General features: G+C 41.4%; 1 protein-coding gene across 3 annotated transcripts in view; it reads left to right on the top strand.

Annotated features, from left to right (window-relative positions):
• lrp2a (low density lipoprotein receptor-related protein 2a) overlaps positions 1-14,139 on the top strand; it is a 346,919-nt gene that overhangs the window by 155,793 nt on the left and 176,987 nt on the right. For all 3 annotated transcript variants that reach the window (XM_072579538.1, XM_072579537.1, XM_072579536.1), the window contains 3 exons: positions 6,501-6,610; positions 8,752-8,929; positions 9,855-10,068. In XM_072579538.1, coding sequence (XP_072435639.1) covers positions 6,501-6,610; positions 8,752-8,929; positions 9,855-10,068 — 502 coding nt within the window. The remainder of the gene's footprint in view (positions 1-6,500; positions 6,611-8,751; positions 8,930-9,854; positions 10,069-14,139) is intronic.

Here is a 14,139-nt window from a genome sequence, read left to right as displayed (position 1 = left end):
CAACCTATACCTTCCTCCAGATCAGTTATGCATATCACAAACAGTAGTGGTCCCAACACAGATCCCTGTGGAACACCATTGGTCACAGTTCTCCATTTTGAGAAACTCCCTTCCACTACTACTCTCTGTCTCCTGTTGCCCAGTCAGTTCTCTATCCACCTACCTAGTACACCCTGGACCCTATGCGACTTCACTTTCTCCGTCAGCCTACCATGGAGAACTTTATCAAATGCCTTACAGAAGTCCATGTACATGACATCTACAATGCTTCCCTCATCAATGAACTTTCTCACTTCCTCAAAGAGTTCTATTAAGTTAGTACGACATGACCTCCCCCTGCACAAAACCATGATGCCTATCACTGATAAGCCCATTTTCTTACAAACGTAAATAGATCCTATGAAGAGAAAATGCTGGAAAATCTCAGCAAGTCTTGCAGCATCTGTAAGGAGAGAAAAGAGCTGCATTTCAAGTCTAACTGACCCTTTGTCAAAGCTTTGACAAAGGGTCAGTTAGACTCAAAACATCAGCTCTATTCTCTCCTTACAAATGCTGCAACACTTGCTGAGATTTTCCAGCATTTTCTCTTCTTTGGTTTCAGATTCTAGCATCCGCAGTAATTTGCTTTTATTTAAATAGATCCTATCCCTCAGTATCTTTTGCAGCAGCTTCCTGACCACTGACCTCAGGCTCACTGGCCTATAATTACTAATATTATCCCTGCTATCCTTCTTAAACAAGGAGACAACATTAGCAATTCTCCAGTCCTCTGGGATCTCACCCATGTTCAAGGATGCTGTAAAGGTATATGTGAAGATCCCAACTATTTCCTCTCTCGCTTCCCTCAGTAACCTGGGGTAGGTCCCATCTGGACCGGGGACTTGTCCACTTTAATGCCTTTTCGAATACCCAACACTTACTCACTCCTTATGCTGAGTTGACCTAGAGTAATCAAATATCTATTTCTAATTTTAATATCTCCCTCTCCTAGGTGAATACTGAAAGTACTTATTAAGAATCTCACCCATTTTCTCTGATTCCATGCATAACTTCCCTTCTTTTGTTCTTGAGTGGGCCAATCCTTTCTCTAGTTACCCTCTTGCTTTTTATATATGAATAAAAGGCTTTGGGTGTTTCCTTAACCTGTTTTCTAAAGATATTTCATGACCCCTTTTAGCCCTCTTAATTCCACATTCCAGATTGGTACTACTTTCCCAATATTTGTCCAAAGCTTCGTCTGTTTTCAGTCATCTAGACCTATCTATGCTTCCTTTTTCCTCTTGGCTAGTCTCTCAATTTCACTTGTCACCCATGGTTCCCTAATCTTGCCTTTTCTATCCCTCACTTTCACAGGGACATGTCTGTCCTGCACTCTAACCAACCTCTCTTTAAAAGCATCCCACATTTCAAATGTGGATTTACCCTCAAACTGCTGTTTCCAAAACACATTCCCCAGCTTCTGCCAAATTCTGCTAAAGTTGGCCTTGCCCAATTTACCATTCTTCCTTTAGGACCACTCTAATTTTTACACAATAAGAAAGAAATGTGGTTGCCAGGACAAATCTAGGTCACGGCACACTAAACTGACTGCAAACAATGTTGCAAGGTAGTATAATCTGAATAATTAGCAGAAGCGTTTGTCACAGCTTTTGGTCTTATACCATTAGCTCACTTAATGGTGGAATGTGGAAGGTCTGTCAAGCAGGCAGAGGAATTTGAAAGAATTTGGCCATTTTAAAGTAAGTAGATGCACAAAGAAGCAAAGATTGTAAAGGATGCAAGTAGATTTTTAAGATTTTGTCAAATGTTTTAATATTCTTAGTAGGGGCTTGATGGGGGAAGGGTGCTGTGGAGAAGAGAAAGAAAAAATAAAATTAAGTGAAATGCAATGTGGGGACACAAATACAAATCTTCAAGGACAAATGGAGTTGTACTTGATCCCTTTTTCATGAAGGTGAAGATAGGCACAATACTGCGCAAAATATATATGAAGAGAGTTGCCCCATTTTGCAATCTAAGGTATTCTTCCTATTAGAGAAGAATGAAACGACATATACAGCCCACTGTGTCATAGTGGAACTCCATACTTGATGCTCTGCACTTTTGAGAACTTCGGCACTTTGGAAAAACTGTGCTCTGTGATCTGATGGTTGTTTTCCACAGGGAAAATTATGTAAATGTAACTGGAGACAAGCAATCTAGGAACCCCATTTAAGTCATTCAAATGAATCGTCACCTTGTCAACTTTGGTAACACAAAAAAAAAGCATCTGATTTTAAGAAGCATAAATAAAATTAGGTGCTGACCTCAAACCCCACCCCTACACACATTCATATCCCACAACAGTTCACTGCGAACATGTCAGTGGTGAGCATACCAACAATCCTGACTGATGGAAACAGTGACAGTTTCTCAAAGCTGAGGCCTTTTCCACTTTTCTGCAAGTCCGACCTTACAGAGCTGTTTGTCAATTAAACGGCTAGTAGGTTTATGACCCCAATGGTGCCACTGCATCTCCAGGCTGGCCCAAGGAAGACAGGCCCAGCATCAGAAGCAAATCCAAGTTATCTCCTGGGCTAGGGTCCTGGTGAGGGGTTTGAAAAGTGTTAGGGGGTTACTTTGGAAGCCTAGAGGACGATTGAGGTATGAAGGAAAGAAGTATGACCTTTGGGTGTTGTAGTATCTATAATGGGCCCAGGAACGTGCAAAGAAGGTCATCCATGCAGGCAATAACATTGCAGTGACAACCCAGCGTTAGTGTTCTCTATTTGAGATTTGCACACTGTGGGTGGAGGACTTTTGAACATTCCAGCCCACAAGTAGAAAATTCCAGGATGAGGGGTGGGCTAGGACTGAGAGCCAACTGCTTGCCCACTTGAATGAGAATTTGACAGAGAGAGAAAACTATCCAGAAAGAAGCTTGCTCTCTTAATAAGCTAATTTTTATCTTACTTATTATTATAGTTGAATCTGAATTAGCTTTATTGTCACGTGTACTCACGTGAGTACAGTGAAAGGTTACAAGTCTCCACTTATGGCATCATTTTAGGCAATAAGGTACCTAGATACAGATTCTTAAGCACAAATTATTTGGAAAAAATAAGAAAAATAAAGAAATAAAAAGTCCAGCGTTGCAGACCTTTGTGCCTTTGGGCCAACCCAGACTGCACCTTGCCTTGCCTCCAGTCTCAACCTGTCTACCCCCTCTCCCACTCCAACCTCTCACCCTCACAATGCGCAGCCCTCCAATCCCTCTGCTCCAATCCCGGCCTCACCATCAAGCCAGCAGATAAAGGGGTAGTCTGGCGCACTGACCTCTACAGCGCTGAAGCCAGACACCAACTCGAGGACACCACTTCCTACCGCCCTCTTGACCATGACCCCACCCCCATCACCAAACCATCATCTCCCAGACCATACAGAACATCATCACCTCAGGAGATCTCCCACCCACAGCTTACAACCTCATAGTCCAGGAACCCCATACTGCCCGGTTCTACCTCCTTCCCAAGATCCACAAGCCTGACCACCCTGGCTGAGCCATTGTCTCAGCATGCTCCTGCCCCACTGAACTCATTTCTACCTACCTCGACACTGTCCTATCCCTCCCCTAGTCCAGGAACTCCCCACATACGTTCAAGACACCACCCACGCCCTCCACCTCCTCCAAGACTTCAGTTTCCCCGGCCCCCAACACCTCATCTTCACCTTGGATATCCAGTCCCTCGTCACCTCCATCCACCATGACCAGGGCCTCCAAGCCCTCTGTTTCCTCCTCTCCCGACTTCCCCAACAGTACCCGTCCACCGACACTCTCATTCGTTTGGCCGAACTGGTCCTCACCATGAACAATTTCTCCTTCGAATCCTTCCACTTCCTCCAGACCAAAGGGGTAGCCATGGGCACCCGAATGGGCCCCAGCTATGCTTGTCTCTTTGTTGGCTACGTAGAACAGTCCATCTTCCGTAATTACACTGGCACCACTGCCCACCTCTTCCTCCGCTACATTGATGATTGCATTGGCACCACCTCATGCTCCTGCAAGGAGGTTGAGCAATTCATCAACTTCACCAACACATTCCACCCTGACCTTAAATTTACCTGGACCAACTCTGACACCTCACTCCCCTTCCTGGACCTCTCCATCTCCATTAATGACGACTGACTTGACGCTGACATTTTTTACAAACCCACCGATTCCCACAGCTACCTGGATTGCACCTCTTCCCACCCTAGCTCCTGTAAAAATTCCGTCCCGTATTCCCAATTCCTCCATCTCCGCCGTATCTGCTCCCAGGAGGACCAGTTCCACCACAGAACACATCAGATGGCCTCCTTCTTTAGAGACCGCAATTTCCCTTCCCACGTGGTTAAAGATGCCCTTCAATGCATTTTGTCCACATCCCGCACCTCTGCCCTCAGACCGCACCCCTCCAACTGTAACAAGGACAGAATGCCCAGGTGCTCACCTTCCACCCTACCAACCTTCACATAAACCAAATCATCCGCCGACATTTCTGCTACCTCCAAACGGACCCCACCACCAGGAATATATTTCCCTCCCCACCCCTTTCCGCCTTCCGCAAAGACCGTTCCCTCCGTGACTACCTGGTCAGGTCCACGCCCCCCCTACAACCCACCCTCCCATCGTGGCATCTTCCCTTGCCACCGCAGGAATTACAAAACCTGCACTCACACCTCCTCCCTCACCTCCATCCAACGCCCTAAAGGAGCCTTCCACATCCATCAAAGTTTTACCTGCACATCCACCAATATAATTTATTCTATCCGTTGCTCCCGATGCAGTCTCCTCTACATTGGGGAGACTGGACGCCTCCTAGCAGAGCGCTTTCGTGAACATCTCCAGGACACACGCACCAATCAACCACACCGCCCTATGGCCCAACATTTCAATTCCCCTTCCCACTCTGCCGAGGACATGGAGGTCCTGGGTCTCCTTCACTGCTGCTCCCTCACCACCAGACGCCTGGAGGAAGAATGCATCATCTTCCACCTTGGAACACTTCAACCCCAGGGCATCAATGTGGATTTCAACAGTTTCCTCATTTCCCCTTCCTCCACCTCACCCCAGTTCCAAACTTCCAGCTCAGCATTGTCCCCATGACTTGTCCTACCTTCTTATCTTCTTTTCCATCTATCCACTCCACCCTCCTCCATGACCTATCACCTTCATCCCCTCCCTCACTCACCTATTGTACTCTATGCTATTTTCTCCCCACCCCCACCCTCCTCTCATTTATCTCTCCACCCTTCAGGCTCTGCCTGTATTCCTGATGAAGGGCTTTTGTCCGAAACGTCAATTTTACTGCTCCTGGGATGCTGCCTGAACTGCTGTGCTTTTCCAGCACCACTCTAATCCAGAATCTGGTTTCCAGCATCTACAGTCATTGCTTTTATCCGGTCTCCACCAGCCCTCACCTCCAAATCATGCTAGGATTCACCTCGAAGCTGTTAAGGCTGAGAGTGCTAGGAATCTGTTCTGGATTCATCTCGAGACCAGGAGTCCCTGCTGATACCTGGAGTCCACGTTGATGTCAGAAATCTGCACTGGCTCCACACAATGCTCTTGACGCCAGGAGTCCAGGCTGAGGCTGATAGCCCACAATGAATTCACCTGAGGCACTGGAAGCGAGGCCTAGCACAGACTGGGTTGGAAGGGCAGTTATTCTGAACTTTATATTTCTTTATTTTTCTAATTTATTCCTATGATATTGTACTTTTGTACTTATGATGGCACAAAGGTCTGCAATGGTAGGCAAGAAGAAAGAAGGAAAAAACACAAAAAAGAAAAAAAAAAGAAAGAGACATGGGGCCATTTTGACTTTGTGCAGATGGGCTGTTGATTTTTGGCACTTGCTCACCCTCTGTATTAGGAGGGGTGAAGTCAGTGGTGATTGGGAAAGTGGTGGGCTGGATATCCAACAAAGGTACATGTCCCCACAGCAAAAACACATTCAGCAAGGCACTCATTATCCAATCCTACCTTAATGTAGCATTCATTTTATTAAAATGTCTCCCTTCTTAGAACCCCAAATAAATCAACTACAAAGGAACCTCGATTATTCGAAGGACACGGCAGGGGAGTATTTAGTTTGGTTAATCAAATTCTGGATAATCGAATGCTGTATAACATAGTTTAGCCAGGCATCAGGACCTTGCGATTTTGCTGGATAATCCAATAATCTGATAATCTAATGCCAGATAATTGAGGTTCCTCTGTACACTTGAATCCCTCATTTAAACAGCAGCATTGAATTTAAATTGTTATAAAGGAGAAACATTGTAGTATTTAGCAAATAAATTTAGCAGTGTTTCTTACCTTGTATGATTTTTTAAAAGCATTAACACAGTGATGTTTAACTTTGTTAGATCCCTCTTCAAGTTGAATAATTATCATGTCAGAATATCATTCAGTGCTTTTCACACAACAGCCTGATAATGCAAAAAATAATTTTTAATATGCATTTACATTCTTTAAGGTAGTAAACATGCATAATGATATCAAGTACAGAAAAACAATACTAACAAATAATGGACAAAGGACTGGTGTTGGAACACCCAAAGGTATTGTGGTAGATCCAGCAAGAGGGTGAGTAGAACATTAGAGTAAATTTCAAAGTTATTTTGTAAATTTAAGGTGTCCACGTGGAACTTAAAAATAATTTGTTTGGTGCTATAAATTTTCCATGTTAAAATGGGGTAAATTCTAATTGATTATAAATAACGTTTAAGAATTTCAATGTATGAACTGGGAAAGGACCAACTGTTATATGAACAAGGACCTAGTTAGTGGTCTACCTCTCCCTTTACAGCATAACTGAGTCTACTGTATGCATTAGTGTAAGTATAATTTTACTCATTCACTTTTCTCACCTGGAATAAAGATACTTCCTGAAAGGTGTGTTGCTGGAAAAGCGCAGCAGGTCAGGTAGCATCCAAGGAGCAGGAGAATCGATGTTTTAGGCATAAGCCTGAAGAAGAGCTCATGCCCGAAACGTCAATTCTCCTGCTCCTTGGATGCTGCCTGACCTGCTGCACTTTTCCAGCAACATATTTTCAGCTCTGATCTCCAGCATCTGCAGTCCTCACTTTCTCCTAATAAATATACTTCCCTCTATTTTTATGTCTATCTCTTCCATATATGAAATTCCACGTGTTAAAGCATTTGTCTACCATTCCCATTGGATAGAATTTCAGTTTGCCAAACCTATTAGATATCATTTTATTAAGAAGCTGTTATTACAAATAGAACACTAACTTATATAACCTCTTAAAATTTTCCTAATGATTCATCTTAACATTGCTCAGCATGTGAAATGTTGGTGACCCATCTTTACATATTAATATCTTAGAAATCACATTTTATGCAGTCATTTTAATTTGAATTCATTTACTATGTAAATGATTAAATTATTCTGTTAAATATATGGATTTTTAAAAATTTTAAACAGAGTCAATATAATTTTTTGATCCAAGCAAAGCAAGTCTCAATTTCAGATGATTCATGGCAGTAGCAGAATTAGACATGACATAGCACTTGCCACCTGCTCTTACTGAAGTTCAGACTACTGAGATTTTGGAATATATTGGCAAACATCTGAGAGTTGAATTAAGTATACACTTGAGGGTTCTATGCTGTAGTCTTTCCTGACACAATAATAACGTTCCCATTATTGCTGATGCCTCTATTCTCTATTCTCAATTCTCAAAATAACTGAAGCCTCCAAGTAATAACTCCCCCAACTTCCAAAACTCCTCATTGGAGGTAAATTCCATGTTCTGGTTTGGGTCTGCAGTAACATTGACCGATCCAAATATGAGTGGAGTGGACTTGAAGTTAAATCGATTGAAAATTAAATGAGATTATGGTTACTACTATAGAAGTATAGCATGATTCACTGGAAAGTGAAATATGATTGTATCATGGTCTGAAGGCAATTTTGGGAAGTAATTTGAGCTGAAATTATTAGGATTTTCCAAATCGCTATGGTTTTTGCAATCTTAAAATTTCACATATCTGTTTGTAAACAAAATATATTGAATCATTGCTATCGAATTATCTTAATTCAGTTTCCACAATCAGCAAGATTTTGCAGAAGTTATGCTCTGCACATTCTTTAGCTGGAACACTATATTTTTCATTCTGTTCTATTATCCTCATGCACCTGTAAGGTACGATTTGCCGGAATAGCATGCAAAACAATACTTTTCACTGTATTGTGGTACACATGACAACAATAAATCAAATCAAACCAAAATAAAAGTCAGTCATGATGAGAGAGAAAGAGATCATATGAATCCTCAGTCTGTTGGTCACACATGGTGTGCAAATTGGCAACACAAAATGTTAGGACGTTTAAATTCATGCAATGTTCACAATCCTGACATCTCCTCTCGATGCTGAAATAAAGCAATATCAACAGGAGAACAAACCATTTGTTTTAGTATATTAATGCACAGCATGCAGGAATGCACATGATCCTTATAATTGTAAATGTATTTCTCTCATTTTCAAATAAAAATAGGACATTTTTAGTAACAGCTGACTTATGGTTCAATTAATAACATATTGCCAAGTCATTAAGTCATTCATAGGCATGATCTCTTGTCATACCTAGGGAATTGGTGGGTAGCACAATGAGCATGTTCCAGGCTATATTTTTTTATTGGTGTACTCTGATTATTTCATGATTTTAAAACATCTAAACACTGTGTATAAATCTACTTCAGGAAATTGTACTGGACGGATCAAGGTACTGACAGTGGAATTCCAGCAAAAATTGCTAGTGCTTATATGGATGGCTCTAATCCTCGAGTTCTCTTCACTAATGACCTAGATCAAGTAGAGTTCATTAGTATTGACATCAAGGCACGCAGGCTGTACTGGGCTGTGTCTGGTACCGGAGTGGTATGTAATTTTAGTTTATGAAGGGCATGTATCTGTAATAAGTTACATTTTGGGCATCTATCAGTCTCCCACCCTACTTCTAATTGATGGCTAGAAATCCAGAGAAATTGTGTAAACAGCCATTATTCACTCTGTTTCTCTATCAGTTCCACCAAATGATGCCTGTGTACAATGAGCAATTCATTAAATGTTTTCACTGTTTTAGGGGGAGGGGATGGCAGGAAAAGAAAATATTTAAGATATTTTAAGGAGGTGAAGCTATTTAACAATGATTGAGGTGTGTACACTTTATTTCATTATATGACTCACAAAGGAGTTAATTTAGTTTTCTAATCATTATTGACTGGGTAAGAATATTTGATAGTGATTAAAGAGGTCTGAATTTAATGGCCATTGTGGTGACTTCATTGACAGGCTGGAAGCAAGGGGAAGCTCTGCAGCAGCCATTTCTGGGGACTCAATGTGATTAAATATCAATCAGGTAGTTAACTGCCTGGTATCAGGAATTACATGCCTTGAAGCCAAAGGATTCACCCTCAACAGTTGCTGGTCAGTAGAGAACTAGCAAGTCCTTAATCCCAGCAGGGCCTTGTCATTGTGGAAGGCACAGCACAGCTCCTTCATTGGCGATAGGCCTTGTTAACAAGGGGTAACTATATGGGCCACAGAGGGTGGCAAACAGGAAGCCCTTATCTCACCCTGAACCCATATGGAGGCTGCCAGGGTGCACCTGGTAGTCATTCTGTGACAGCACACCCACCACCCCAAATGATAATATTGATAATTTCCTGGTTTCTATTTATATTAGTGGATGTAAGTAATTAATTACATTAGTTTGATAAGTAGTATTATAATCAACATATTTTCATGAAGTACAATTAATGCAGTTCCAGTGCAAATATTGATTCTTGTGTTGTCCCTATAGATCGAACGAGGAGATCTAAATGGTTTACATCGGATGATTGTGGTTAACCACCTTTCTCATCCTCGGGGTTTAGCCATTTACGAGGGCTTCCTTTACTATACAGATTCTGATTTTGAGATCATTGAGCGTGTGGATAAGATTACTGGTGAAAACCCAGTTGTGATGAGGAATAACATTGCAGGGCTGAATTGCCTCAGAGTTCACTTCCGAGACAGTGAGTAATCCCTATAATTAGCTGAGTGTCAAAATATTTTCTTTAGAGTAACTGTAAAGGTGTGAGAACTGTCATGTATGTTGCAATAGTTGAGTTTCTGAAGTTATTTTAGCTAAAGTTTCCATGTGATTATTAAACATCTTAATATAAATCAACCGATGTTATATCTATTTATCTCCAAGGACAAACAACAATGTGCATTTATGTACAAATGATTTACTTTTTATGTGCACCCAATTTGTGCATTTGTCATTCCATGCTTTGAGCTATGAAAATTAATTTGTGAACTAGTTATAACATTTTATACAGTTACATATGACCTAGAATGCACTTGAATGGTGGGAGTAGATTCCATAAAACGTTTGAAAGGAAATTGGACATATACTTGACAATAAAATAAAATGAAGTGATAAAATAAAGAACAAGTTGGATTGAAGGCTAGGTGTAAAAGTAACCTAATGAAGAGGATGTAAAGAGGCTGCTGGATGATAGAGACCAGTTAAAAACTTTTGAACTAAAGTTTGCTGAAGTATAATGTTGTGTATTATTAGATATTTTCACACTGGTAGATATGAGCCCCACATATGATCTGGTATGCTGTACTGCTTTGATTTATTTATTCTAAATCAGGGATATCAGCTGAAATAGATATTCTACTACTTGATATGGCTTACTGATGTAAACGATTGAAGTTCATTTAAACATAATCAATAACTTCCAAATCAGATGGTTGTAGAGTTTAAGTTTTATTTAATGTCTCCTCAATGACAGCAATACCACTCTAATTTTGAATGCCATCATGCAATTAGAAAACCAGCTTTAGATCTGAGATGGTTATTGCAGTTTTGGTGACTGGATTAGTGAGAAGGATTATTGAGATCTATTTACAAAATGTTCAATTTCAATTAAAAAATAATCAAACTTACATATTGCAGTGGTATGCAACTTTATATTATTATAAGTAATTTCTCAAGATTTTAAAACCTTTGCTCCCACTTCAATCAGTTCCTTTAGCACTTCCATATACATTGTCTGAAAGACGGCATTGTGCAATTACATGATGGCATTAATTGGTCTGAGTGAGGTGGAATTAAGTTGTGGCTGACAGACATCTTTAAAATTACAGTCTGACTCTTCTAGGATATTTTCTAATGAACTGACTATTGAAGATAACCTGGCATTCAGGAAGGCACTAACTCATTAAGGTTGAATAGAATGAAGCAGTAGCCTAATCTTTGGTTTCAGATTGTTAGAAGTTACTGACAGTTTTTGTGTCATTTTAAGTACCTTTATTTGATTGATGTTTCAGACTTCAGTTCTTTCAGGTTTGTGCATATGTGGTCATCAGTTGGTGTGCAATGTCTGACAATTATTGTTTCTAATGGTAACAGACAAATATTGGCCATAATATGGTTTGTAAACATGCTATTTCAAAATGTCTGTTAAAATACATTATGAAGTAATACCATAGAAATATGTTAAGCATTTATTCTATACACTTGTATTAATTGTAGAGGGCTTTAGCTCAGGCGTGTAATTTTGAAATAGCTCAGTTTATAGAATTTCTTGTTGAAACATGAACAGCATAAAAGTCAGGAGTAGCAGAGTAGGTTTTGCACCTTTTAAGTTAATATATGTGATTTCAATACATGGCATCACAGAATCCCTACAGTGTGGAAACAGGCCCTTTGGCTCAATAAGTCCACACCAACTCTCTAAAGAGTAACCCACCCAGACTCATCCCCCTACTCTATATTTACCCCAATTAATGCACCTGTACTGCACATCCATGAACACTATGGACAAATTTAGCATGGCCAATTCGCCTAACCTGCAGGTCTTTAGACTGTGGGAGGAAATCCATGCAGACACTGGGAGGATGTGCAAACTCCATACTGACTGTCGCCCAAGGCTAGAATCAACTTGGGTCCCTGGCACTGTGAGGCAGCAGTGCTAACCACTGAGCCACCGTGCCACCCATCTGTTACGGGATCTTTTCTAATGAACTGACTATTGAAGGTAACCTAGCATTCAGGAAGGCACTAATACATAAAGGTTGAATAGAATGATTACCACTTTTGCTCTTTTCCATGAAAGAAGGAAGTTCCACATTTTTAAGAGGACAAACCGCTCAGTACCCCTTCAGAAATATGGAGCCATACTTCAATTTTGACAATTGTTTAATATTAGATTAGATTCCCTACAGTGTGGAACCAGTCCACACCGACCCTCCAATGAGTAACCCACCCAGATACATTTTCCTCTGACTAACGCACCTAGCAGTATGGGCAAATTAGCATGGCCAATTCACCTGACCTGTACATCTTTGGACTGTGGGAGGAAACCCACACAGACACAGGGAGAATGTGCAAACTCCACAGAGACAGTCACCCAACGCTGGAATTGAACCTGGGACCCTGGTGCTGTGAGGCAGCAGTGCTATCCACTGAGCCACCGTGCCACCCACATTGCAGAGCTGACAGAGGAAGGAATTCCACACTCCCATTTCACAGCAGTTCAGCTGCCATATTGTGAAATTTAAAAGTCTTGACAAACATTTTGATAGCTGCATCAAAGGGTAAGTACACAACGTAACTATTGTGTTCAGGTGCGGTGAGGATAGGATGTCAGATGGGTAAGGGGGAAATACCTGCCAGATAAATGTGCCAGCTGGGAAGAGTGACTTTAAGAGAGCTCTAGGCATGGGGGATTTGCCCTGTGCAAAGTACAATTGCCTGGCCAATCCTTGGGAGCCTGCTATGATGGGAATTCCACAAAACCTTTGCTGGCATAACAGCTGTCTGGCCAGTGGAAAATCCAAGCTTTTATTTCAGCAAAAGCTTCTTAGAGTAGAAAATCTAGTCAGGATCTGTGAATTTGGATTTGGTCCCATTGCAATGAAAGGGCTGCAGTTGAGCACAAATTCTGGTGCCAGAGAAGGTGAGTAGGGAGCTTAATTACAGGCAAGTTCAAAATTATAAATGCTGACGGCAGGATAAACCTCAGCAATTAAGTTCTCTGACATTAAAGGATGGGTACAACTTGTCAAAAGCATGAGCTGGGAAGCTTATTTGGATGCATTTGAATCTCACTAAAATGTCTTCTCACAGAGTCAAATGTCCTTTTTCAACCAAGAACTAAGTGTGTTCCGGCACCTGACTGTATATAAGCATCCACTGAGTGACCTTGACATTCCTTAGAATCAGAGCAAGTACTTGCTGATTTGTCTTGCTATCAATAAAGCCTTAAATCAAGATGATTATAGGAATTCCATGTGGAGCAAGAGCAGCACGTGGGAGGAGGCTGGCCTTGTCTGTGGGGCAGGGTAGAGTGAAAGCCCTGCAAGGAAGGGGAAAAGGCAGAGTACTACATGAAGGGTAGAGATTGTTCAGGGAAAGCAGACCAGTCTTAAAGAAGACTGAAGATAGACATGGCAGCATGTGTTTGTCCCTTCCTAATCTGGGGTTGAAGTGCTGTCCAGCAAGGGTGCATCATAGAAAACTGGGTGTTGAAAGTTTGGTTAGTGGTCTCAAATATTTTGTGGGAGGGTTTGAATGGTGATAGAGGGCATAGTCACAATTAGATGGAGATGTGTTAGGGTGGTTATTACAGGGTTATGGGTGTCTGGTGTAAGGTCTTGTAAGGGGGTTCATGAAAAGTGAGGATGCAAGTGGCCTGGAGAATGGGAGGGGTCTGATTTCAGGTGGTGCAGTGTTAGGGTGCAGAACAAGGAGATGGAGGTGCCCCTGGAAAAGATGACACTAATAATAGATCCCCAAGCTGCATTGCTGCACATGCATCCACTAAGATCTTCATTGAACAGATGATAGGAAAGATCAAAATGAGATTTAGATGTTTGACTCATCAGGTAATGCACAGACGTATAACTCAGAAAAATCACCCGTGTCATTGTGGTGAGCTACACCCTACAAAATTTCACACATCAACGTGGAGAATGTCTTTCAAGAGATAGAGGTGGATGACAGATGTCTTCTCCAATGAAGAAGGTGGCAATGGACATTATGTGGGGCTAGAGGTCATTTACAAAGAGACAGTTCAAGCCAGTGATCA

The sequence above is a fragment of the Chiloscyllium punctatum genome, chromosome 10 (genome assembly GCF_047496795.1).
Source record: "Chiloscyllium punctatum isolate Juve2018m chromosome 10, sChiPun1.3, whole genome shotgun sequence".
Lineage (NCBI taxonomy): Eukaryota > Metazoa > Chordata > Chondrichthyes > Orectolobiformes > Hemiscylliidae > Chiloscyllium > Chiloscyllium punctatum.
Note: the sequence above shows the minus strand (reverse complement) of the source record. Positions and strands in the feature narration are given on the sequence as shown.